We start from the raw sequence: 27,910 nt of genomic DNA, 5'->3' as shown, positions 1-27,910 counted from the left end.
CTTGGCCACACATCAGGAAAGTTTTCGATTTTTACTAAATTCTATGGTCTCTGTTTAGCCTTCTTTAGGTACTGGATACCTAAGACATTTAATTTTATGTGTATGGCAAAGACAACTCACATATACACTTTATAATATTAATTAAAGTAGGAGAGAAATGCAAAGAAATAGCATGTTCTAGACCCTAATGATTATGGCCAATTAAAAAAAGCAAAACCAAGCCGGGCATGGTGGCTAATGCCTTTAATCCCAGCACATGGGAGGCAGAGGCAGGCTGATTTCTGAGTTCGAGGCCAGCCTGGTCTACAGAGCAAGTTCCAGGACAGCCAGGGCTGCACCACAGAGAAACCCTGTCTCGAAGAAAAAAAGAAAACAAAAAGCAGAACCACACTAAGTGTACCTGTCAAACCAAAGTACTAAGAAGAATAAAGGAAGCAACCTAACCACACCATCACCCCCATCAGGGCATTAATACTGATTTTGGAACAAGAACCTAGATTGTTCCACTTTCTTTAAAAAAAAATATATCAGCATTTCAATTTAGTTGGCAAAGAAGAAGATTCATAACATTGAAATTATATAAAAATTAGTGAAGTTCTCTCTACTCCTTTAGTCTCACTTCTGTATTTAAAAAAAGTATTCAGTGGATCCAGGAGGCAAGTGACATTTTTCCTGGTTACATCCTGATAAGCACATCTAGTTTCTACAACTACGTATTCATGCAAATCAATAATAAACAAGGAACATACAAAAGCACTGTTACCACTGGCTATCACATCAGCTATCGGCTTCTCAAACTGGCACCTAACACTCCTATGTACCTTTATTCTATTGCCTTCAGGTATCCTTTGCTTCTGTTTTATCTGTAGAAATGACAGCAAAGTCTATCAAGGGTGTCACTGAATGCCATGTGATACACTGACAGCATTTATGTAAATCAGCACTCTTATAACTCCATATAATCAATATCCTAAAATTTACTTGACTCCACAAACAATAAGTCATCTACAATATAGCAGAGTGTCACCTCCGTTCGTTCTTTTCTTTTCTTTTCTTTTTGGCTATTGTTTGTTTTTGAGACATGATCCTTCTATGTAGCCCTGACTGTCCAGGAACTAGCTGAGGAAACCAAGCTATTCTCCAATTAAGAGATTTGCCTGCCTCTGCCTCCTGAGTGCTGAGATTAAAGGCATGTGCCACCATTGCCAGTTCCATCATATTCTGAAACAAAGTAAATTCAGACATCCCACTGACAGTGCTTCATCATTACTAAGGTGAATATTTTAAAGATTCTCTTAAAATTTTACTATTAGCATTTCATCTTGAGTAACATATTTTGACTATCCTACTAATCAGCAAAACCACAAAACTCTAACACAACAGAAACCATATCATTATGATAAAGCTTCTATTCCTCTATAATTCTGGCCATTTTCTTCTTAATTAGAAAGACATTCCAGTTTTTCAAATGTTCTTAAACCTTTCAGGCATGTCCTTTCTTATTCTAGGGCCTTAACCCAAGGTACGCTGTTGCTGTGGCTGACCTGCACAGAGCAGGATGGTAGCATCTTAGTGAGGGATAGATAGATACATGGATCTAATGTTAACAAAAGCACTTGATTTTTCTGCAAATCTTATTCTGTCTTTCTCATTGTTGTTAAGATTTTAGAGCCAGGCACAGTGGTGGATGTTTTTAATCCCAACACTTGTTAGACAAAGGCAGGTGGTTCTCTGTGAGTACGAGGCCGTGTCAACATGATGTGTTCCAAGACAGCCAAAGCTATATATATATAATGAGAACCTTTCTCAAAACCACCCCTTCCTCTAATTTTTATTTGTATTTATGTATATGTGTGTCCTGGGCATCTGATCTCCTGAAGCTGGAGGTTGTAAACCACCCAGCATGAATGCTGGGAAACTACCTCCAGTTCTCTGCAAGCAGTGGCAAATGTTCTCAAGCATGGAGACAGCACCCATTCCACCCCGAATCACACAACGTCCTCCTGTGTGGTAGTTTGAACAGGAATAGCCCCCATAGACTAATGTGTTTGAATGTTTGACAAGAGAGAATTCCATTATTAGGTGTGGTCTTGTTGGAGGAGTGTGTCACTGTTGGGGTGGGCTTTGAGGTCTTATATAGTCAAGCCATGCCCAGTGTGGCAAACAATTTTCTGCGGCCTGTGGATCAAGATGTAGAACTTTTCAGTTCCTTCTCCAGCATCATGTCTGCCTGCACACTGTCATGCCCTGACATGGTAATAATGAACTCAACCGAAGACTGTAGGCCAGCCCTAATTAAATGTCTTCTTTATAAGAGTTTCTGTGGTCATGGTATCTCTTCACAGCAATAGAAACCCTAACTAAGACAGCATTTTTTATCATTAAACAAGCTTTGGACAATGGAAACTTAAGTTCTCTTTCTTTTAAAAGGATCTTTTTATTGTATGTGTCAAAGTTATGAAACTAAACATGAGTAATTGGTTCTCTGGTTGGTGAGACTTGCTGGTTTCAGACTTGCTGCTCTCAAATGACCAGTCTCTTTCATATTGGGAGTGCAGCCTTGGCTTGCTGCTTCTGCTAATGCTTCTGAGCTACATACAGAAGCTCAGCCTGTCCTATGTACAGCTGTTACTGGACAGAGAGCATCACCCTTGTCTCTATGAACTTTGTAGTTACTATCCTCTATGACTGACTCACACAAACATGCCAATGTTTACCTTCCTGTAGTTTTAAGAGAATATCACTTTTGCGATACCATGCCTCTTACACAGATCAACTGAATCAGAACTGAGTTCTCGAGTATCTCTGGACACCTCCATGTTACACTGTTTGCACTTACAAAGTCATGTTCAAGCTCAGTATCTCACATTGTTCTAAACTTCGGAAGTACTAAGTCCTGTCCATGATGCCAGCACCCTGAACTGTTACCTCTGTTCCAGAGTCTGGGTTTATGCAAACATTTGGACTTCTTTAGAGAAAAGGTTCTACACCTTAGGTCTGAACTACTTTCCTGTCCATCATTATATGTGTCACTTGCCTAAAAATATATAATCACATGTAAAGTATGTTTATAGGTTGTTTTAAATTCATGACTGATCACTTTTAGTGACTAAGGCCCAGTATGGTTGGTTATCTACCAGTGTTTCTCATACAGGTTCCAAGTAGGTTTTTGTAAAACTAAATCTTACTCTGTAACTTGACATATTTTATCACTTCTAAAGTGAAGCTTTTCTTTTCTTCCACATCTTAGCATCTCTGGAACTCCTAACATCTCAAAATGACACGATGATACTACATATTAATTTAGAAGGGTTCCTATCTCTTAGTTATGCATAAAATAAAGGCAATTCTATACCATTAGCTACATACTTTTCATTAGATCTTTTATCTCAGTATAGTTCAACTTCCTCTGGAGTAAATGGTAGTCATGGTACATTCCACATGAAAATTTATAAGTAAAAATATGCCTCTCCTATTTGTAATGAAGTTCCTACCACATGGCATTATCAATAAATTTCTTTTAAAAATCATTAATATTTATCTGCTTAAACATTACCATTACCTTCCTAAACGAGTACAGCAGAAAGGAGAAAACATGACGCTTTAAGATGTTAACTCCAAAATACACTGTCTTCTATCATGAAATTCATGCTGATACATCATTTCGTTACACTGCCAGACTTTTTTTTTTTTTTAATAATAGGCACAGCTATAAAGGTCTTTGAAAGGAAATACACTAGAAAGGTCATAAAGTAGCTGGCAAAACAAAGATGAACAAATAGCTCTAAAGACTAAGAAGGAACACCACTCAAGCGTCCCCCGGAATGCCCAGTAACTGCGGGGAGCACGGACCTTCTGAGGCTGCTGCTGCTCCAGGAGCTGCTGTCGCAACTGCTCCAAGTTCTGCTGCTGCAGCTGTTCTGCTATCTGATGGAAGATGGAGTTGTTCACAGACTCTGAAACGTGAGAGCTGAGTGAGAAACAAAAGGTGAAGCTGCATGTTAAGATGACAAAAGGGAACGGAGAGCAAGCAAGCAGGCAGACAACAACAACAACACACACACACACACACACACACACACACACACACACACACACAAAAGCACTTCACACAAGGAACTCTACTGCAGTGTTCTCTTTTTGAAATATTAATAACCAAAGTGGAATACTCTGAAACATCAACCCATTAGAAGAGAAAGAACTCAATAACGTTTCAACAAAAAAGCATTATAGCTGCTCTGTTACGAAGCTGACATCACTGCCTCATGCTACACATATAAATGGACATGCTATACATATAAATTAGTAACTTTTATTATGGTAATGTACAACTGCAAACACTTGTTTCAAAAAAGGTAAACGTGTAAACATTATCAAGTTAATAACTCACGTTTAATCATGAGACAGTGGAAAATGTCCTATCAATCAGGATGTGTAAAATCTACAATTATCACTGCCCATAAACTTTATAGAGTATGTGTCCTTTAAAAAAGCATCATGTTATGAGGTATGTAAACAGAAACGTGTGTAGATAAGAGAAAATAATAATTTAACTGCACTCTGGGTTATCCCTGTAATCCTGGGTGCTAGAAGGTAAGACATGAGAATAAAGAGGGAGCCCTAAAAGGAACAAGCAGGGTGGTGAGAGGTCTCCAGACTGTTGTCACCTGGAGCAGATGAACCTATGGGAAGAATGGTATCTATCTTCAAATATGACAGATGCTGTCATGAAAGAAATTGGAGTCTACTGATTTTTCTTTCAATACACAGCGTTTGAATTGATGTCTAGAAAATGAAGGAACTCAGCTCAACAGAACATGTCACACTAGAACAGTCCACAAACTCTTTCCTCGGAAGGTGGGAAAGCACTGACTCTCCCCTCAGGACCATTAACAACGTCTTACACTGTTTAGCGCCCTCATCCACATGACCTCAAATGGCTCTTTCAACTTCACTGTTTACTATCTACAATACTATTTTTAAACTTCTGCCAAGAAAGTCCCTATGTCAAAAGAATGTACTTTATCTTATGTATTCTTACACATTATCCTGGTATATAAGATCTGCTACATCTGCTTGGGTGAGATCCCACTCATTCTCTCTCAACTTCCACCTCATACTCTCCTATTGGTCTTTATAAACACACTCACAAACACAGGGCTTTGTACAGCCATTTAAGGGGAGAAAGCAACAAATTTAAATAAAAATACAAACTCCATTCATTGAAATAAATAAAGCCCATATAATTCCAATCCTTAGAATTCCTAATTCTAACTAGTTCAATGTACTTCTCAGAAATTGGCAAATACTCTAGAAGTGGACTCTGACAGAAGCATCTGTCCACCTATTACAAATATTCTTACAACTAAATTATTTTAAGCCAACAAAGATATAAGAAAATATCACAACTGGAGTTACTAATGCTTATTAATTTTCTTATAGGGAACTTTGATATATCACAACCAATTGCACAGATCTGAAAAAAGAGTCCAAATAATCTTGTTAAGACAACAAGCCCACCGCCCCTCACAATTTTGGTGCTTAGAGCCTGAAACAACCCAACTTATGAAAAACTCACTCCAACTCTTAAGTCTGCTAACATTCCACCCAGTATTTAGAACAACAGAAAAAGAAAACATGGGTATAAAGAAAATCATAATTCTTACAGTTGAGGAGTAGGCATTTCCTTTTTGGATTCTTCACTATGCTCAGAATCTTCCCCAAAATCAAATCTATCCATCAACTTCTAAGGAAGGGAGAAAGGCGAATTAAAAAAGTGCTTCCAACATGCATCTTACAAATGCTACTGAAATGCGAAGTAAATGTTCTGTGCTATGGTACATTATTCTGTAGTAGAGTAGGCATTCTGAACACATGTTTAGAGGACTGTAACATACAGCAGTCCCCTCACACAGTCATCAAGGCAACTCCATTCATTTGTGCACAATGAAGTCTGAAAACATTGCTGTTGTGATTTTTCAACAGAGCTCACAATCATGCATTACTGGTTCTTCTTTTCTCACGGTGCTTACTTTATTTATTAAGCATTAACACAAGTATGTATAAACGTTTTTAGATGGTTTAGCTCTATCTCTGGTTTTAAGGCTCCTGTGGAGGTTAAGGAATCATTGGAGGACTGAGGGATACGGCATCATCCCAGAGCAGAACCAATTTTGACAAGGCAGTACAACTACTAAAGCACAGTACTGTTTTTCATGACAGAGTCTCTCTGTGTAGTGGCTATCATGAAACTTGCTCTGTAGACCAGGCTGGCCTCAGACTTAGGGATCTCTACCTGTCATTACCTACCAAGTAGAAAATGAAGGATTATGGAACTGTAGCTTAAAAAACATCTAGGACCATAACCAAGTGTTAACTAGCAATAACTTCATGATAAAATGTGGTCTACCTACTAGGAATAAATTAGGAGCAACTGATTAAATAGGCAAGTCATTATCCAAGAAATCAGGATTGATTTTCTATGAAACTAATTATAACAGAAATAACATGCATATACATGTTTGTATGTGCATATGTAAATACACACACATAGCATTTCCAAGATACACTCGGGACAACTATGATGAGGCTATCTTTCTCTCTCACACACACACACACACACACACACACACACACACACCAACACAAATCATTCATAAAACAGTTTCAATTTTAAAAACACTTTTTCCATAGTTAAGCCTATACATAAAATATACAATAATATTAACTTCTAGAAAATTTTCTTTGAACTTTCAATACTGATTATTTTATCAAGGCAAATGATAGAACACAGACAGTACTTGGGAGGCTGAGGCAGACAGATTAGGTATTAGTAGCAAACACACAAGTCTGTAATAAAACATAATCTACACAGCAGAATCTATATAATAGCCTTCAGTTCACATGTAACATATCAGTAGCTTTAATCACTACCTTGTTGAAAGAGACTCCCTGATCCAAGGGCGTAAGTGTGTTGGCTGCAGCAGCTGCAGCTGTGAGCTGTGCAGTGAGTGCCTGTAACTGAACCACAAGACCAGCATCCAAGGCCTGCAGGATAGAAGGCTGAGGCTTCTGCTGCTGTATCTGTAAGGTTTGTATTAGCTGCTGAAGCTGGAAGGGAAAAAAAAATATTATCATAATTTTGGGTCAGTACTCGGTCTTTTGAATAAACAAATTTTTAAAGATTTATTTATTTTATATATCTGAGTACACTGCAGCTGTCTTCAGACACTTCAGAAAAGGGCATCGGATCCCATTACAGATGATTGTTGAGTCGTATGTTCAGCTGGGAACTGAAGTCAGGATGTCTGGAAGAGCAGGCAGTGCTCTTAACCACTGAGCCATCTCTCCAGCCCCCTTGGATAAACATTTTTGACAAACTTTATCATCCTTCAGAGAAAAATGTTTTTATGTGTTGTGGTTTGAATGAGAAACGCCCCAGTAGGTGCATGTGTTTGAACATGTAGTCTTCCTGATAATGGTACTACTGTTGGGGAGGTTATGAACCTTGAAGAGGGCCATGGGGTAGAACGCACAGCCTGGTCAAAGAAGTGCATCACTGGAGGATAGAGCCAGGCTTTGAGAACTTACAGCCTTGCTACACTTCATTTCAATTCTTGGCTTGGGTTTGCAGTTAAAGTTGTGATCTCTGGGCTTCCTCTGTGACAAAGTGTGATCAGTCAGCTTTTCTGATCAAGATGCCTGCTGCCATGCTTTCCTTGCTACTATGGATTTTCTCCCTCTGGACATCATCTAAGGAAAATAAACTCTTCCATAAGTCACTTTTAGTCATTGTGTTTTAGCACAGAAATGAAAGCTATTACAGAAGCTGGACAACCTAAAGACATAAAGCTAATATGCTTTGCTGGGACAATGGAGGCTGAATGGTTGGGCCTGTAAAAGCAGCCACGATGAAAACTGTCTGGGAAATATTTCCTCATCACAGTAACTGTGGACAGCAGGGGACTGAGACTGCATCAGGTGGCAGGCACCATAATTTACCAAGTACTTTCTACACTGTACTGGTTTTAAATGATTGAAGGTGCCACCAAAAAAAAAAAAAAAAAAAAAAAAAAAAGAAGAAGCTAGAGATTGCTCAGAGATTAAGAGCATTGGCTACTCTTTCAGTTGTGGCCCCGGGTTCAACTTCCAGCACCCACATGGTAGCTCACAAACAACTATCTGTAACCCTAGTCCCAGGCAGCCAACATACTTTTCTAGCCTCTGTGAATATTAGGCAAGAATATGGTGCAGACATTCAGGCAAAACAACCACATACATAAAATAAAGAGGGGTGAAGTACTATGTGACAGGGTCAGATTCCCTGAAGAAGCCAGGAAGGCCACTAGCAAAGGTGAAGCCTGAGTGGCAGTGATGATCCTAGCATAGTGAAGATGCCAGGACTGTGGTAAGGGCCCCAGGGACAGTGAGGTATGAGGAAGAGCTGGCCTTAGCCAATGAGACATATATGTGTGTGGCTAGCAGTAGAGCCAGAGAAAGGTTACTGCTGGATCCTCTAGAGCCAGCCCAGATCATGAGTAAGATATGGAGCTTTTTTACACTGTTGGGTATTGGTTTCAGCTTGACTTCGCTGTAACTGCCCTGGCTCTTCCTTCTGGGAATAAGAAAATATACAATGCATTTTGGAATTTACAGGAATCCACAGAGAGAGACCTGTGGATTTTTAAAGAAATACTGGCCTCAAAGCGTTGAAACTTTTACCTCAAAGTGTTGAAAATTTTAAAGACCGTCGAATTTCTTTTAATGCTGTAGCATATTTTATACTATGACTTAATGTAAGATTTAGTGAACAAAAGAAAATTTATTGTTTAAAATGCTGTACGTCAAAGTTAACAAAGAGTGGAAAGTCATAGGAAAAACTTGTAGATGTAAACCTGAAGACAAACCTAGCGTCACCTGGGGAAAGAGGACCTCAAGATAAAAGCTCCCTCAATCAGACTAGCCTGTGACACTGTCTTAGCAGGTCACTATGGGCGGAGCCATCCCTAGGCGAGGGGGCCTTGGATGTATGAGAAAGGAAGGAGAATGTGGCCCTAGAAATTTGTGGTCTCTGCTAGCTCCAGGAAGCCTTGGCTTCCTTCAGTGAGGGACTGTCACTTGAAAGTGTAAGCTGAAAGAAACCCTTTCCTCCTAAGCTGCTTCAGTCAGTGTGCACTAGAGCAGGAGAGCAGATGAAGTGGGTGGACTTAAGCCCCCGGAAGCCTGGCTTACTCTTTGAAAGTCATGAGCATTACACATGCAATAGTCACACTGTAACAACAGCACAGAGAATCCTCGTGAGTCGCCCTCATCCTTCTTCAGTTAATCCCACAGGACAGCAGCTTCTTTATCAATCACATCTACTGTCTGAGAACCCATTTCTGAAAACAGGAGAGGAATCTGCTCAACAGGACATGGTCTGAGACTCAACGGATTGTGTAACTTACTATTCTGAATAGAACAAGCTACAGCAATACCTATCCCTGCTTTTCACCCATCTTTAAGAAACAAAACAAAGCATGGAGCTGAAGAAATGACTCAGTGGCAGCACTTGCCACACTCCAGACGTCTCAGGTTGGGTTCCCGGCACTCATGTCAGGCAAGTCCCAACCAGCTCCAGATGACCCAAAGCCCTCTGGCCTCCAGATATACACATAAATAAAGTAAAAATCTTCAAAAACACAACAGAACAAAAGCACTTAACAGAGCTGGTGAAGTCTCTCTGTGGGTAAAGTCTGATTACCTGGGTTAACTCAATGCCCAGGAACCACCTGGTAGAGCAAAGGAGGACAGACAGAGTTGACAACAATCATTTTAACACATCCAGTAAAGAGGATTTGATTGTTCACAACAACAACAACAACAACAACAACAACAACAAAAAGAGTAAATGACAGAGAGTAAATATGCCATTTACCCCAATCTGAGTATCACAAATTACATGCATGCATTGAATGTTGTATTACCACTTCATAAACCATTACCTTGTTAAAAGAACCATTCAGTGTAATTTTTACAATTTATAACTGTCAACAAAGATTAGAAAAATGAAAATAGCAGAACTACTACTATTAACAGCTAGTATGAGAAGGTATAAATACCATTCAAGGGAGCAGTAAACAATCTATCTTAAAACAGCAGTAAGAGAAAAAAAGTTAGAGTCATGCAATTATCCAAACACCATAATATTAGATCATATATTATAATATTACTAGAATATTGTCTATTATATTACTATAATATTGGATATTATATTATAGTAGAAAAAAACAACATGAACATGACTTTACCACTAAAGTCAACAATAAGACACACAACTCTTTACAGCACTAGAATGGAGGAAGCAACATGAAAGAGGGGAGACGGGGCTGTCCTGCCTCTCCATTAGACAACTGAACCATTCATTCCTCTGACATCGCCATTTCCCAAGAGCACCGTGAACATCACCACAGCAGTAACTTCTCTAAAGTGACGTTAAATTCTATTGGTTCCTGCCACAATGACTACAGGAAGCACCTTGTTTTATCAGTGAGATAGTAATGGCACCTAATGATGGTTGACATATGCTATGTGCTACCTCAGTGATCTGATATAGAAAAAATTAACAGAACACACATTAATTACAAGATAATGTCCATAAAGAATTACTGAGTAAAAATCATACAAGTGTAGCTTTCAAGCACAGTGCTCCCATGTTGACAGAAAAGGACAACACACCATAAAGGGGGTATGCTATGGAACCACACATTAGGAAGACAACACATTCCAAACCTCTTGACACAACATAAAGACTTACCTGTTGACCTTGAGGACTTTGTAGGATCTGAGCAACAGCTGCCAGTGTGTCTGTGTTTGCTATCTGAGATACCCATGGATCAGGTAAGCCTTGGACCACATTGGCTGGAGTAACAGGTGTCACGGGTGTTCCTTTTAGAAAAGACATCACACGGACCAAAGAAGGAAACAAGTAAATGATACTTTAAAAAGGTACAAAGATTTATTCAGCTAACATATAAAACATAAGCAGATAGTATGCTTTCACTTTACTGCCTCCATCTTGAAAACGACTTACAGCCTTTATGTAGTTAGGTAACTTTACAAACAGGAAGGCAATTCCCCACTCCAAGCCCCATGCGATCTGTCTATACTTATCTTAAACTAAGCTACCACTTCAATGAAACCTGTCAGCAAAGTTTTACTACAGAAAATTCTTTAACAGGGGGAAATAACAAAAATACAATCTTTCCTGGTAAAATCTGTATCTGTAAGATGAAACTATTTTTTTTTCAAAACTCTTGTTTATACACAGATGTTTGTAGACAGGTGTACAACAAGAACTACATACCAAAAAGTTAACGAATGTTGGGTTCAGAGTAAAAGCTGAAATATTTAAAATATCCCAAGCAATAAAATTTTTAGATAATTACATTAAAGCAATCTTGGCTTTATTAAGCGATTTTGGAGTTTTTCTTAAAAAATGACATTCCCCAAATAACCTGTAAACAAGTTAAGTTACATATACATGTTTAAGGAGTTATAGACAACCTAAATCAAGAAAACGCTCATTGAGAACTGGGGATGTGGCTCAGTGCAAAAGTCCTTGCCCAGCATATGCTGGGCCCCGAGTTCAATCAATCATAGTGCTAAACAAAACAAAAATGAACTGTGACATAGACATTTTCCAAAATGTTTTGGGTGATAGAAAAAAAGAAATAAAAGCAATTTTTAAAAATTGTTTTCTAAATTTTAGATTAAGAGCAAAACCACAGTATTTTATTTCATGAACATAAAGAGATACACCTGCCTGTCTGCCCAGTGTAAGGACTAACAGTTGGCACTTGCCACCACACTCAGCCTTCAAGTCTCTTAACACTGGACAAACTCCTCTGCCCTATAGCGTGTGAACATTGGGTAAGCAGTGTAACTTGAGTCTCCAACAAGTCTGTACAACAGGCACGTACCTGGAGTGTTGCTCATAGCTGCAGTGGTGCTGGCCAAAACAGGCGTGACAACTGGGGGAGGAATCCCTGCCGCCATATCCAGAAGAGGCTGGATAATCTCACTCTTAAAAACATTATTCTTCTGCCATAAGTTTAATACTCTCACTATTTTACTCTAGAAGAATAAAGAAAAATGATTTCAAATGTTTGGCTTTCAAAATATTATCACAATTCATTTCACAGATTATCTGAGCATAGGATATAAAGAAGATTAAAATATTTTTATTGCACATTACATCTCTAAGACTGTTTCCAACTTTTTCTGCTTTCAAAACTTTAGCATACTCATTTCATTTAGGTTATTTGTACTTACAAAGAGAGACTAAAATAGTTCAGTGGTAAATTCCAACCTGAAACTGTTTTTAACCATTCTGTAATCCCTAAATTTAGGTAATAGGGTAGTTACTTCTGATAGCTATATAAGATAAAGGAAAGCTAAATTTAGCTGAAGCAGGTGACAGGTAGGCTCCACCTTCTATATATGCCAAGTCACATGGGATTGATAACATAGGTGCCTACAGAACTGCTCTAAAACTCCCACCTTTCCATGGGTTCCAGGATCAAATAAGGTTGGGAGGCCTGAACAGCAAGCACGTTACTCCTTGGGCCGTCTCCTCTGCCCTGCCCGAAGAACTCTGAGGCAGAAGCAAACTCTATCTCAATACAATGCGTACACACACATAATGGTGAACTTTAACCCTGACTCACAGAATGCTTACCTTCTGAACTAGCAAGCAACTTCAGGACAAACTCCTCATCTAATGTGACTCTTAAACAAATTTCATTTTATAAGCTATTTAATAATTTTAGGGAGAGTATTTCTCCACTTAAGAAATGTAGCTCAGCGCCTTTGTTCAGCATGTTTCCCTGACCAAAAGAAAAAGGACAATTTACCAAAATCAAGTTCTCTCTAAGAACCTTGCCATCAATGTACCTTACACCCCAAACCATCCACTTCCTAGGCACAGCGCAAGGCATGGCCCTCCTCTACACTCTTTTGTCACTGTTCCTACCTACTCTCTCCTTGATGTGTAAAGTCAACTACCTACTAGCATTACTCAATCTGGCCCTCAGGGCAACAATTATGTTTCATATGAATAATGCTCTACATTATTTTGTGACAGAATAATCTGAGTGTTCTATCATTTTACAAAAATAAATAAAATCTGTATGGTCTCCATCATTTGTCTTTTTCTGACAAGCCCTTTGAGTGCAGCTGTGCATCCAATTCACTCCTCTCAAAGAATCTTACAAGTATATCATACTGTGTTTTAATCTTGCCTTGTTTAGGGTGTCTTAGGTACTTAAGGCTAAGTCCCATTTTTCTTGAGGTGCACATAGTCATGTAGCATTTAAGCATCTCCTATATAATTCATGGCGTATATGCCGTCTGACACTTCTCATTTTCTCTGGTCTTAGGCCAACTGTGTCAATAAATTTTACCAACATTTCTTCATTTACAAAATGAAACAGATTTTTCTTGTCCTTTTTCTAAGCTGTGATTGTAACCAACTGCCTACTGCTAGCATATGCAGGTCTTAGGTACAACCGACCTGGGACAAAGTTACAGGCTGTCAACAGTTACAACTACTGACTTCAACTACTACTTCACCTCACTTGAAACGCTCATCGTTCTCCAACAATGTTCATGAGAAATCCCATCTTAGTTCTCAAATTCTATTGACTCAATTCCTGCAAACATTTTGCTCAAGGTAATATAAACTTGAAAAGACTGGGTTGGTTCTACAGCTCTCTAGGTCACAGTCAGGATACTAAGAGTTAGTGAGTGGAAAGATTGATTTCCACTAAGTGTCTCCTTGTTTGAAGGAAGGATTCACAGATCCCAGAAGCTTCAGGTCTCTAGGTAAGTCATGCCCAACAAAGAAAGGTGTCCTAAAATGTTTCACCATATTAGTGTGACCTTAAAGGTTTTTTTATTATTATTTAAAATAAACATTAATTACTCCCACTTCTTGAAATACAAGTCGTTTACTCAGACTATAGACTTACATCACCTGAACCCAAACTAAGAATAAAAGTCATCTCCATCCCTTAATAATAACACACAAGTTAAATCACAGCTATGTCATATAAAAGGTCTATAGCCAAGAACTGCCAAGTAATACTATTCCAAGCCCATCTGTTACTTTTTAAGAAAAGAGGGAGGAAGAGGAAGAGGAACAGGAAGAAGAGAAGGAAGAGAAAGAAGAGAAAGAGGAAGAAGCTGCTGCTGTTGCTGCTGTTCAAGCCTCGAGAAAGAAAACAATAGCTAAGTATGTAAAAATAAAGATTTGGTTCACTTTAAGCAACATGCAGTTGTGTACATTTCTATATTTCAAATGATGCCTACGAAAAATTATACAATGAATGGTTCAAGCCACGGATTCAACTCTTGCTTTTGCGCAGTGCAAGTACTTGGAGTACTGGCACTCTTTAGGCTTACATAAACATTTCTCAATGTGGGAAATAAGTCCTTTGAAGTAACAACCCCAGTAACAACATTCTGCATATCTGAATACACACTCCTCCTTTACCACTGAGATTACAGTCAGCTAATCTTCCCTCATATGGTCTGTAAAATGCCTCATGCATAAAGACTATCCCGAGAGGTATTAGTCAGGAAACCCACAAGATCAAGATGGATTCGTAGATTGCACCTGTCAGAAATTCAAGTATGACTTCTAAATCAGTGCTGCTAATTACTATTTGCAACTAATAAATTATTTTACACAGGATTCCATTATTAGAACTCATTAAGGTAGGTGACTAAACATCTCAAACATTCTTTAGGACCACTAGCTAGGCCTACCATAATACCAAAATAGTTAGAACAAAACACAAGAGCTGCCGGGAAATATATCCAAGAATATTTATGAAGAATATACTATAATAAATTTATTTCTATAATACTGACTTTTAAAATTTAAGACATGACAGTGGTTAAAAATAAAGGTAGTCTTGTTATAAGCCTTAGATTTCTGATTCTTCCTTACAACACCCCTCACCCAGTCTCTCTTTTTTTAGTGTATGTGTGTGTATAAGAGCGAGAAAGAGAGAGAGAAAAGAGAGAAAATGGAAGGAGAGTGTTGAATCCCTTGGAACTAGGGTTACACTGTGTAAGTAACATGACTGCCTAATCCAGGTGCAGGAACCACAATCCTAGGGCTCTGATAGAAAAGTAAATGTTCTTAACAGCTGAGCCATCGCCAGTCCTGTTTAGCCTCTCTTAACCTTTTCCTAGCTTTTATTAAAAACAGGAAACAGGATACAGTATCACTTCCAAATCAGTACCTACCTAGTAATTCCAGAGGAGCTATGAAGAGAACCATCTCCTTTTAATCTTAGCTCTGGATCCATTACCTTCTAATTACAGAATACTCACACACACTAAGATCTGAGTATTGGTCTTCAACACTTAGAAAATTGCACAAAAAAAGACTGATATGTAAATACCAACTCAAATAACCACAATACTAAAGTGGCTGTATGCATGACTAAATGTCTAATATAATTTTAAAATACTTCACTAGCCAATTTCTTTCACAAAAGTTGCTTTGATAAATTAAAAAGCAGCAAAAGCAATTACATCTTTCTACTCTCTAAAAGTTCTAAGAGTAAAAAGTGTGGGTGTTACAATAATTAAATATTAAAGATCAGAGTAGCTAAGGAGTGTCAACAGGAGGTCATATAATAAGGTCATAAAAAGGCTCTGAGAGTAACATACCTCTTTTAATAAAATAATACCATACCTTGTCATCCCCAGGGCAACGATATAAATTCTGAAAAGTGCTAATGATGTTATTACTAAATCTGGGTGCAAACACATCCTTTTCTTGACCAAACTGATGCCGGGATTGTCGCACAATGGAGTCAATAACATATAGTCCAGGTACCTTGTATTCTGGTTTACACTGATGAGAGAAGAGTGAGAGGGGGAGGGGAACAGAAAGGTAAAATCCTTGATAGAAATGACATTATAAACCCTATTTAAGCAAAAAAACACTGCTCGGGCTGTAATCAATAGGCAGACTCTGCCTAGTAGTTAACCATTCGTATCTGAATTAGCATCTTCTTTGGCTATTCAATGCATTCAGATCAATTGTTACTTACCCAAGTTCCAAACTAGCACTGTATAACTGACTTCAGTGACTAAAAACAACCTGATAGACATTATTATTTAAAAAAAAATCATTTAAAGATGTTAAAAAGCTAGAACAATGGAAGCAAAATCAGGACTGGGTTAGAAAACACTTTGGAGGCACGCATTAGACTGCAGTGCTAACACTTCTGTATCAGTCAAAGAACAAATAAAATAGCCTTTATAACATGCTAAATATGTCCAGCCAAACATTTAAAACTGTCTCAAATATCTCATCTATAAAGGAGACATGAAACTGTCACCATAAAAATTCTGGGAGAATTTGCAAACACCAAACCATTCAAACATTTTCAAACTAAGCCACTGGGTCAATCTTTTTAACTTACTTATCTTTGATCTATTTGTAAACTAAAGATTTTCTACTTCTTAGCACAGTGTTTCCTAGCTTACGTAGTTGGAATCAAGCTTTCTATTCTAGAACAAGAAACCTAAGAAAACTCAGCTTTCTTTTTCTTTTCATTTTTTTTTTTCCTCCAGAGCTGAGGACCAAACCCAGGGCCTTGTGCTTGCTAGGTAAGTGCTCTACCACTGAGCTAAATCCCCAACCCTGGCTTTCTTTTTCTTTATTCACTCCATCTATATGAGTATTTTGCCTGTGTGTATGGATAAGAGGACACAGATTATTCCCTGGAAATGGATGAGCTGACATGCAGTTGCTGGAAATAGAGCCCAGGGCCCCTGCAAAAGTACTATCAACCAGAGCCATCTCTCCAGCCCCAAGAAAACTTGCTTTTAAAACATGCTAACTAAAAGAAAATCACAACCACAAAGGAGGATGTACTTCTAGGTATAATTAGGTCTAGTACTGTACTCAAATTTATTTTCTTGAAATCACTAAGCAAACTAACACAAAACACTTCTTGGGACGCCACATATTTAGAATACTCCACAAACCCTGCACAGATCTGTAAATACAGCTTTCCTTTTTTTTTTTTTTTTTTTTTTTTCAACCAAGAACGGTTTATTGCCTCACAATGGCAGCAGCTGGTGGGCGGGCACTCAGGAATCCCGGACCTCTAGGAGGACCTTCCTTCATTTCATTGGCCGGTTCATGGTCTCACTTCGCTCCAGGCCTCCTCCATGGACATGGAGCTCAGGACCTGTCAATCTGCAGGAACCCGGTCAGATGCACCGGGCTAGGAGTCAGCGCCATCCTCGTCCTCAAGCAGAATCTCAAGACTGCTGTCAGGCTGCGGGATCACTTCCTCAGGCAGCGGCGGGGGCAACGGGGCCCGAGTAGGTGACAAGGGCATCGGAGATACCGGAGGAGATGGGCTACTAGGCTCTTCTGGCTGTGCCAGCCCCAGGATCTCCTGCACATTGTGTGGCAGCTCTGGGCAGGCCGTCAGCTGCCTGTACAGAGCCTCTGCCCGTGTCAGCACATCCTCCACACTCAGCTTCATAGTCAGTTCATTGATGTGCTTAAGGATCTCATTGGAGCCAAAGCCAGAAAGCATCAGGGTGTCCCGTTCCATATCCAAGATGGCACAGGCCACCAGCAGGTGCAGATTGGGGCCAGGAAGCCCTGTCCACAGCACCTCCCACAGAGGACATCAAGTTTCTTGCTGAGGGTTGGTCTGCTGCTATATATTGTAATGCTAAATTCTGAAGGTCAAGGCCTACTAGAGATTTCTCAACTTTACAAGCTTTTGTTGTGCAAACCTTGTTTCTTGATTCAAAACTACAGGCTAAATAAAATTGGCTAGAACCAATTACTGGAGGGATTAGAGGTGGGTGGGTTTGGAGTGACCTGGTTGGGGGGTGGAGAAGAGTGAGAACTGAGGAGAGACCAGGAGAGGGAAAAAGGAAGAATGAGAGGAGAAGAAGCTGCCATGAGGCAAGAGTAGCTATGAGCATGTGGCCAGGAGAAACAGCAAGTATCTGGGGTACACTGCTGGAGAGGTAGCCAGGGCAGCAGTTAGAAAAGTAGATTTGGGGTTACCCCAGTAATTGTAAAAGTCAAATAACCATACATAGTCTGAGCCTCACTTATTTGTAAGCTAGCCAGGGATAATCTTAAATTGGTTGTACTACAGTTTCTTGTTTTAAAGTACAGATTTTAAAATACATTTTAAAAGTTTTACATATAAGTGAAAAATAAAATCCTTAGGCCCCCCATTTAATGCTGTTTACAGCCAACCCAATGAATAATTTAACCCTGTGAAAAGTCTAGTGGATACTTAATATGGTCCTTCAGATTTCCTTACTGTTTTTTTTTTGTTCCACCCCCCACCCCCACCCCTGATATATTGTCCTGGGCTTTCAGAGTGGTTCATTTTTTATTTGCATCTCGTTTTCAGTACAATTTACAACATTGCCCTCCGTTCCAGTCTGATTATACACATGCTAAGTGACAGAAAGGGTCTGGAATAAATACATTTAAAAAAAGAGGAAAAGCTCTGAACTAAGTGGCATGCAGTAGGTCCTATGGGGGAGGGGAAGTGACTGAGAAACTAAGTGGCACGCAGTAGGTCCTATTGGGTGTGTGTGTCTGAGACAGGAAGTGAGCAAGCAAACACAAGAGGCGTGTCAGCAGCCGCAGCTCTTCAGTCATCTTTGTCTTTTGCTCCGTGCTTCAGGATACGTGTGAACTCAACGTAGTTGAAGTTCCCCTTTTTGTCAATGGGGGCCTCTCTGTACAGCTCATCCACTTCCTTGTCTGTGAAGCGGTCGCCCATGGTGGTCAGCAGCTCCCTCAGGTAATCCTCCTGGATGGTGCCTGTGGCTTCCTCATCGAAGCAAGAAAAGGCGTTTCTGATGACGTCCTTGGGGTCAGTTCCATTCAGTTTCTCTCCAAACATTGTGAGGAACATGGTGAAATTGATGGGGCTCAGGGCCTCGTTTATCATGGCGTCCAGGTAGGTATCAGTGGGGTTCTTCCCAGAGATGCCAGCATGTCGTGCAGGTCCTCCTTGTCAATGAAGCCATCCCAGTTCTGGTCAATCATGTTAAAGGCCTCTTTGAACTCCTGGATCTGGGACTGGTCAAACATGGAGAACACATTGGACGCTCTGAGGGTGCTTCTTGGTGGTCCTGGTCTTCACTTTTTTGCTCGACATGGTGGTGGTTCAAATCTGCACACCCGAGAGGATACGACCAGCGACTGCCTTACTGGTCTTTAACAAGAGAAATTTAAACACTAATTCAAAGAAACTGTTTCTAGATTTTTTCTTTTTCGCTATTAAGTGCTTGCCATAGTCCACAAAAGGTGGTAAGGTGATAATAAAGGTGCTGTTTGAACATTTATTATCTTAAGAAACTGAAGAGTAAAAATAACACCTGTTTAAAGGTTGCTCTTTTCGAAAGCCTGAAGTTTCTCCTCATGCCTACCCAGCCTGGTACTTCCCTTAAGTTCATGTATCTGGCCAAAACTATCTTGCTTACGCACTCACATAGCTCCCTATCCAAGCAATACATTTCAGAAAAAAGAATTTTAACTTAATGAAAATGAAATCCACTTGGTTAAAAAGAAAATATGCCCACTGTTACATATTAAATAATGATTTACTGACCTTATGTTAACATTTAAATAATCTCACACAATGGATTTTTCAGAAAGAATTAACTTAAAAGTTAGGATTTGCAAGTTGCTAATGAGACAAGTTAGCACTGAATAATAAGCAAAAGTTATCAATGTGGTTTTTAAGGAGTATTTTCCTTTGACTTACAGCAAACTCTGATGACAAATTCCCAATGCATCAGTGTCCACCCCAAACAGCTGCCTCCACGGAGCACTGAAGACTGAGGCTTCACAAGCGCAGCAGCCCTTAAGCCAAGCAGCACAGCACCCTGACAAATTCTTCCTCCACCACCAAAGGCCACATTAACACACTGCAGGCAGTTTCTCACACTACATTATGCCATCTTAGCACACATAGAAAAGCAAAATATTTTAATGGTTTTAAATAATTTAACTCTAGGTAAATAAATCAGATACTTAAAACAAAAAATTTCAAAAATTCTCTCAGACTGAAAGTAAGATTTCTAAGCCTCCCCAACATTTTACATCTGAATTATTTTGTTGTTGATGGCGTGGTTTGTCTGTTTGCTTCTAAGACACAGTCTCAGTACGATGCTGGACAGGGCTGGGAACTCATGATCATGAGTTCCATCTCCTGAGTAGCTGGGATTCTAGGGATGCACCATCACGCCTCACCTCTGAACATTTACCATGTTAAATTAGCTGAGACACACTATCTTCAAAAATATTCCAATAACTTTCAACCTCTCATGCTGCAGAAAAACACTCTTATTAAGAGAAAGGTAAAGGGCTAGAGAGATGGCTCAGCAGTTCAGAGCACTGACTGCTCTTACAGAGGTCCTGAGTTCAATTCCCAGCAATCACAGGGTGGCTCACAACCATCTCTAATGGAATCCAATGCCCTCTTCTGAGAAAGAGGCAGGGGGAGGGGGATAAGGACACAGTGACTATACCTTTAACTGTACTTGTTAGATTTGAATTATGTCCAGGTTGGCATCTGCAGCTATGTCAGTCAGGGTTGTCTGACAAGAGATCTCTTTAGGCAAGTTCAGCACCATTCTATGTAACATGTAAACACATGTCACTTGGTAACTCCATTCAAACGAGCTGCTGCTTTCACATATCAAAAGTCACCATTAAGGAAAACAAAAGGAGACTGGGGAAAATACAAGTGGCTGTACCTGCGCGTAACTTGCTGCTGGTAGCTATCCCAGGGTACACCATGTGGGAAATTCTTCTTCTGTATATCTGAAAAGCTGGTCTATAAACTGTTAAAGTTTAGTGGTATAAAATTTGAATTTTGGGCAACTTTAGCTGTGCTGTTAATTTTGGAAGTATTATCCATGTGGGTTTGGTTATAGAAACTAATATTCTGTAAATAATTAAAAACAAAAGTCATGCTCATTTTAGCAGCAATCAAGGACAAAGCAAAGCCTGGCTGTGCTTACCTGAGCAGACAAATGCAAGAGATTAGAAAGAGGCAGCCAGCTTTAGTTTGACTACAAGAAATGAATAGCAATTACACAAGCCTTGTCCTTATAAAAACAAAGCCATGTGTCCATGACCACTTTCTGTATATGTACATATGTACTTCATAATAAAAAATAAAAGCATTAGGCAAAAGCATCTCATCATAACTAAGTAGGACAAAGTGTATATGAAATATAAACTGAAATAGTGTGGCATTTAGAACTTACCAAAATGAAGGCAAAGAAATTTTACTAAAAATTATGTGTGGACAAGGAACCTGTGGAAAGACTTCCTTTCAAATTACCTAAGTGCCCCATCTCTGTGCACCTATCCAAGGGTAAAGACTATGTACACAATCAAAGTCAATCTTCACTAAGACTGGATGATACACAAAATGTACACATCTAAACGGGGGGGGGGGGGGGGGGGGTAGGGGGCGGGGAGAACAAAAGTAACTACAACACTTGTTGTTCAAAAAAGATTACCATTCTCTCTGAGAAAATAGCAAAGGGTGGAAAAAGAAATGTAGCAAAGGATGACCAACTGTTTTAGCTTCATTTTCACACATATTGTAGGCTGAAGTTAAGTACGTACCCTGGTATCGCAGAGGACCAGAGCTCTGGTCCCTGTACACACAACTAGTAGCCACAACTGGTCCTACGTGCAGCTTTAGAGATCCAATGCCTCTGGGCTCTAAACACATGCACAAATGTGGCATACAGAAACAGACACATGCACACATAATTAAAAAATAAAAACAGGTACTTGCATAAGATCAAGGTTTCTGGAGGAGTATTTCATGGCAAGAGTATTTGTCATAATTTTCATGTTTCCCATGTCTGCTTCATGAAAATGACAAGTGAGTCTCTTTGATTACCGACATAACAGTAGGAAATTTAAAGGTTAATAAAAGCCCAAAGAATTCAACTTAGGCAATAAGTTAACAGACTATTATCAGAACCTAGAAAGAACACATGTAGGCCTAATGGTAGCTAATAGTAGCCACGATAGCACTAAATGCCTCTCACTAAAACAGAGCATCCAGACTTCATTAAAACACAGAATGCTGAGTGACAGCCCCCTGGACCTAAGAGGTAAATGAATTTGTAGCAGTTATATAAAATGGTAAGCTTCATGTGGACAAAAAGGAGCTTGACTAACCATAAAAATTCCAGGAATGGAGCTAAACAGACTTCTCTAGTGCATTTCAAACTGGTAAGTAGCACAATGGTTAGGTATAGATAATAGAGAAGTCATCAAATCATGGGGTCTCAATTAAAAATTAATTTTGTAATTCACAATAACGAATGTAAGTTGATTTTTTTTTATAATACAAACAAAGGAATAATATAAGAGCTAACTCGAATAGTACTGCTAAAACTTATAGGTCCTTAGTGTCTGTAGTTCTTTGCTTCAGTCTTGTAAGAATAGATAGGATGGCCAGATGGCTCAGCCAGTAAATGCATCTGCCACCAAGCCTTAGTTTCATCTCCAGGCCCCACATGATAAAACTGACTCCAGCAAGTTGTCCTTCTCTCCACCTATACTGTGACACACACACTCACACACAAATAAACATGTAAGTGTGAAACTTAAAAAAGCGGAGTTATCAGAACATACACTGTATCCTGGCTGCAGTATTCTAAGCAGCTGTCCTATAAGAAGCCCGCTTTAATGTTAACTTTTCATTTGTCACCACCATCCATCATTCTATCTATGGAATTTTAATGACTAACACATAGAGTGCCATACATAACATCAAGTGGTTACCATAACAGAAATATTATCACCCCACTTCAAAAAAATGAAAACCTGCATTTACTCCACTAGAACATGAATGTTCTTAGCCACTTTATCTGGAAGTCAAAAGGGACTCAGATGCTTGTCAGTGTACGAATGCTTAACCTGTGGAACAATCGACAGAATTCGAGGCAGAAAACAAGAGGGAAGAAACTACTTCATACATAGAACTGAGCTAATACTCAAGAGTGACGCTGAGCTCAGGACTATCTCAAAAGGCTAATTCTACCTGCCCAACATTCTCTATAAAGTTAAGCGAGTAATGTATCGATTTTAAAATTTTGGGATTTTTGGATTTTTAGATTAAGTATATTCTGTACGATATGTTGTCACCCAAAATAACTGAAAGTTACAGGCAATCTGTGTTATTAGGGCATGTTGTTCACTGACCTAATAACACATGAGTTATTACTCTAAGATTAAATACTCTTAGATAATTATTTTAAGATTAAAAGTTTATTTAACAGTTAATCACACAAATCCATAGCTCAGTCTATAAACGATATAAACAAAGCACTTCACTTCTCCCCAGGCTGGCTTCTTCACCTGAACGGGAGAACATCCTCAACTATCTATCTTACTTGATCAAACACACTTCCACCCCAATCCCAGCCACCAAGAGATAAATTATCTCTAAGGTTTTTGTTTTCCAAGAAACCTGACAACTATGCAAACTGACTTCTCAAAGAGGAGCAAAAATCTCAACCTTGGCCTGGAGAAAATGCACATCTCAGGCTCCTCCCCAAATTCACAGTAACAATGCATTCCAGCAACATTCCCTATTTAATTCCCACACAGTCAGATTGAAGAGTGCTGGCTGTGACTTTAGACCCTTTAAGAAGTCTTATGCTTTGATGTTGGCTACTGGTTTGCTGTAGATTGCTTTTATCATGTTTAGGTATGGGCAGAAAGGCCCCTTGGTCTTGCAAACTTTACATGCCTCAGTACAGGGGAATGCCAGGGCCAAGAAGTGGGAGTAGGTGGGTAGGGGAGTGGGAGGGTTGGGAGGGTATGGGGGACTTTTGAGATAGCACTGGAAATGTAAATGAAGAATAATAATGAAATGAAAAAAAAAAGTCTTCTGCTGGTGGAAGTGTTTAGTCACTAAGGCTGTGCTTTACAATTTGATTTCCTTTAAATCTTATCTTTACCTAAACTACTCAATCCCCAAAAGATTAACCAGTATTTTATAGAGAAAACAAAGGGGCTGGAGAGATGGCTCAGCGGTTAAGAGCACTGACTGCTCTTCTGAAGGTCCAGAGTTCAAATTCCAGCAACCACATGGGTAGATCACAACCATCTGTAACAGAAGTCTGATGTCCTCTTCTGGAGTGTCTGAAGACAGCTACAGTGTACTTACATATGATAAATAAATAAATCTTTAAAAAAAAAAAAAAGAAAGAAAACAAGATCTTTAAAAAAGGAAAAGGGGGTGGAAAGATGGCTCAGTGCTTTAATTAAGAACATATACTGATCTTCCAGCACCCATATGACAGCTCACACATGGCTATAACTGCAGCTCCAGGAAATCTGATGTCTTCTGTCCACCGTGAATATCAGTCACAACACAGTACACACACTTACATACATGGAAGCAAAACACTCATACACATAAAAATTAAATAAGAAACTATAAATTAAAATTTTTATTTTAACATTTATTTATTTATTTAATTTGGTAGTATAGAATAGTTTATTTTGGGGGGTGGGAAGGGGAGTTGAGAAGGGAGTACAGAAACAGAAAGAAAGGAGACCAGCCACAGCACGTGGAAGGAGGAAGGAAAGAGGGAGAAAGGGCTCAGAGAGAAAAACGGGGCAGAGCAATTTTTATTTTTTAATCTTTCACTTTTATTTTTTGGTTTGTGAGACATAGTCACTAAATATCCTGGCTGCCCTGAAACACACTATGGTGTTGGCCTGAGATTCACAGAGATCCAACTGCCTCTACTAAATGCTAGCATTAAAGATTTATACCACCACACCCAGCTAAATTAATTTTTGTTAAAAGAGAGACAGAAACAAAAATAGGTTATCAATTCTTTAAGACAACCCAATTTAAAAACACATCTTATTTTGGTCCTGTCACCGTCCATAATAAACTGCAACCTTGCTAAATGCTAATGCCAAGTATAAGTCAGTAAAATGTAAGTTTATTAGGTATAAGTCTTAAAAGACAATGGCACAAAGAACTACGAGGAGACACTGAGACTCTAATAAAAAAGTTTTGTGTCAACTTGGCACAAGCTACAAAAAGTCATCTGAGATGAAAGAGCTTCAATTAAGAAAATGCCTCAATAAGTCCAAGCTGTAGGCAAGCCCTGTAGGGCATTTTCTTAATTAATGATTGATAGAGAAGAGCCCAGTCCATTGTGGGCAGGGCCATCCTGGCCTGATGGTCCTGGGTTTTATAGGAAAGCAGGAGCAAGCCATGTGGAGCAAGCAGCACCCCTCCCAGGCCTCTGTTATCAGCTCATGCCTCCAGTTTCCTGCCCTGCTTTCGTTCCTGTCCTGACTTGACTTCCCACTGATGATGAGCAGTGCAGTGGAAGCAGAAGTCCACTAAGCCCTTTCCTCCCCAAGTTGCTTTGGTCATGTTGTTTCATTAGAGCAATAATAACTGTAAACTAAGAATGCAAGACTGTTCATTTCAGCTTTTACCTGCCTTCTTTCCTCTGGGAAAAGCTAAAAGGTCTATAAAATAAGATGTAGCACTGCTTAATGCACTGGTGGCTCAGACAAAATAAATGAGGATAACAATAGTTGGGAGATGATAATTTAACTCATATTTAACATAGACAGAGTTGCTCTCTAGCTTAAAGTGACTAGAGAGAACAATTTGTAACATTGGGGGGGGGGAGAATCAATCATAATGACTTATGATCTCTTTCCAAGAGAGAACAAATTTAACAAAAATATATGCCTAAAGCCTACCATTTCCATGTGTATCAAAATACTGCTTTCATTTTATTTCTCAATCAGAAATAAAACAACTGGAGTTACTTTTTGTCTAGAGAAGGAACCTGGCATAGTCTGGATGGGATCTACTTGGCTAAGCCCAACCATAGCTTGCTGTCCTGACCATCTTCCTCCTACCTGGACAATGGCACGGACTACACTCTGCACTGTGTGCTTACACAATCCTACTTTACCAAGTGCTGGACATGGAATGCTGAGCTAGCACTCCACTGGCAGAACTACACCTCCAGCTCCTAAAGTTCCTTTTTATGAGTCCATTAAAAGAACTTAAACTCAAAACATTTAATTTAAAGGAGAATATTAGGGGTTGGAGGATGGCTCAGTGGTTAGGAGCACAGTACTTGCTGCTCTTGCAGAGGAAATGGGTTCAGGTCCCAGCACATACGGTCAATCATGGCCAACTCCATTTCTAGGTGATCCAGTACACACTTCGTACACATACATACAGGTAGGTAAAACACTCATACACATAAAAAAAAAAAAATACTCGTTTTAGGTTAAATCACATCCTTAAAAATAAAAAACTAATGAATAAATGAGAACATAAGCATCAATACAAATCACGGCCCATTGAGCCCAGGATTAAAGAGCGTATGTATGTACTTACTTTCTGAATGAATTTCTCAACACTTTGTACCACATGTTTATAAAACTGTAGAAAAAGAAAAAGAAAACATGATTCTAAAATCAGTTTGCTAGACTAAAGTTTTCTGATAACCACAAGCTTAAGAAGAACACCAAAGATCCATTAAAATAATAAATTTCAGTCAAACTTTTGGGATTCACATAATTCACCATTACAGGAAACTAGCTATTACACTGAATTTTTAAAGTAATCCTCTGAAGCATTTATGCACAGTGAATGTATCGAAAGTGTGTTACAAAGAACCATTCTACCTGGTCAGGGTAGTACATGCCTATAATCCCAGCATCAGGGAGGCTGAAACTAAGTGATAACAAGCTGGGGCAAATCTCAGCTATACGGTGAAACCTTGTCAAAAAACAAAAACAAAGGAATCTTTATGAAAGCACACTTTGACAAGTTGTACTGACAGCAAAGTACTGCACACTGACAAGCATGCTCTTTCCAGAGAAGGAAAAAGTACCCACATTCTACCCACATTCTACAGTGTCATTTTAATACCTAAATTAAGGACAATACTAGAAAAAGCAAGTAACTCTAACCATTAATAAATGTGAGAGTCTGTTTCAACTGGAAACAGAGGAAGAATTTATGTACAACGTGCTAACAATACATACAAAATTAAATGAGCTGCTTTCAATTATGAAAACACTTAGTTCAACATAAACCTGAAAGTAAATAGGATAGAAATTATGAACAACAAAATTTTAGTATGTAAATGGTAATGCCATGATTAGAACATTTCTCTTTTGAAGAACCTGAATTATATTTCCAGTCTCATGACTTCTGCTTTACAAAGGATAACCCCTGTCCTTAGACTGAAGAAACATTAAGAACTAAAGCTATAACACTGGAATGTATACATGGGATAACTGTAGCATATAAGCATAAAAGTACTTTATCCAAATAAAATTCCTACAGATGATCTCAACATACTATGGTTTGGGGTGCTTTCTAAGAAAAGTCTACATTTTTATGAGATTTAAATGCAAGTATTAGGGACTGTTACCATTAATGACATCTGAAGTCTTGGGGTTGCATGCATGTGTGCGTGAATGTGAATGCCCTGGATCTTAGACAAAAGGCTGACAGGTGATATGGGAGTAGAAATAAAGAACAAATAATTACTGACTGATGTAGCCAAGGGGTAAAACAGTGCTTATCAGAATCTACAACTTTTCCGAAACTAGATTTATTAAAGGTGGTAATAATATACCTAACAATACAGTACACTGTAGAAATTGAGTTACTCTCAATTGACAAAAACCCCAATTCAAACTCTACACACTATTCATGACTACTATTTTCTTCTGACATCTGAAAATAATGCTAGAACCTACACTTCATTGAATCTTTTTAATTTAACAAGTACTCTGCTGAAC

At 38.9% G+C, this 27,910-nt stretch overlaps 1 protein-coding gene and 1 pseudogene across 1 annotated transcript in view; both read right to left on the bottom strand.

Moving 5' to 3' along the window:
* Nucleotides 1-27,910, bottom strand: part of Scaf8 (SR-related CTD-associated factor 8) — an 83,888-nt gene that overhangs the window by 23,787 nt on the left and 32,191 nt on the right. Inside the window, exons 3-9 of the mRNA NM_134123.3 lie at nt 26,493-26,537; nt 15,749-15,910; nt 11,961-12,114; nt 10,796-10,926; nt 6,934-7,110; nt 5,667-5,746; nt 3,853-3,970 (exon numbers count right to left, since the gene is read on the bottom strand). Coding sequence (NP_598884.2) covers nt 3,853-3,970; nt 5,667-5,746; nt 6,934-7,110; nt 10,796-10,926; nt 11,961-12,114; nt 15,749-15,910; nt 26,493-26,537 — 867 coding nt within the window. The remainder of the gene's footprint in view (nt 1-3,852; nt 3,971-5,666; nt 5,747-6,933; nt 7,111-10,795; nt 10,927-11,960; nt 12,115-15,748; nt 15,911-26,492; nt 26,538-27,910) is intronic.
* Gm6242 (predicted gene 6242) lies at nt 18,708-19,217 on the bottom strand (annotated as a pseudogene).

Source organism: Mus musculus, chromosome 17 (genome assembly GCF_000001635.26).
Source record: "Mus musculus strain C57BL/6J chromosome 17, GRCm38.p6 C57BL/6J".
Lineage (NCBI taxonomy): Eukaryota > Metazoa > Chordata > Mammalia > Rodentia > Muridae > Mus > Mus musculus.
Note: the sequence above shows the minus strand (reverse complement) of the source record. Positions and strands in the feature narration are given on the sequence as shown.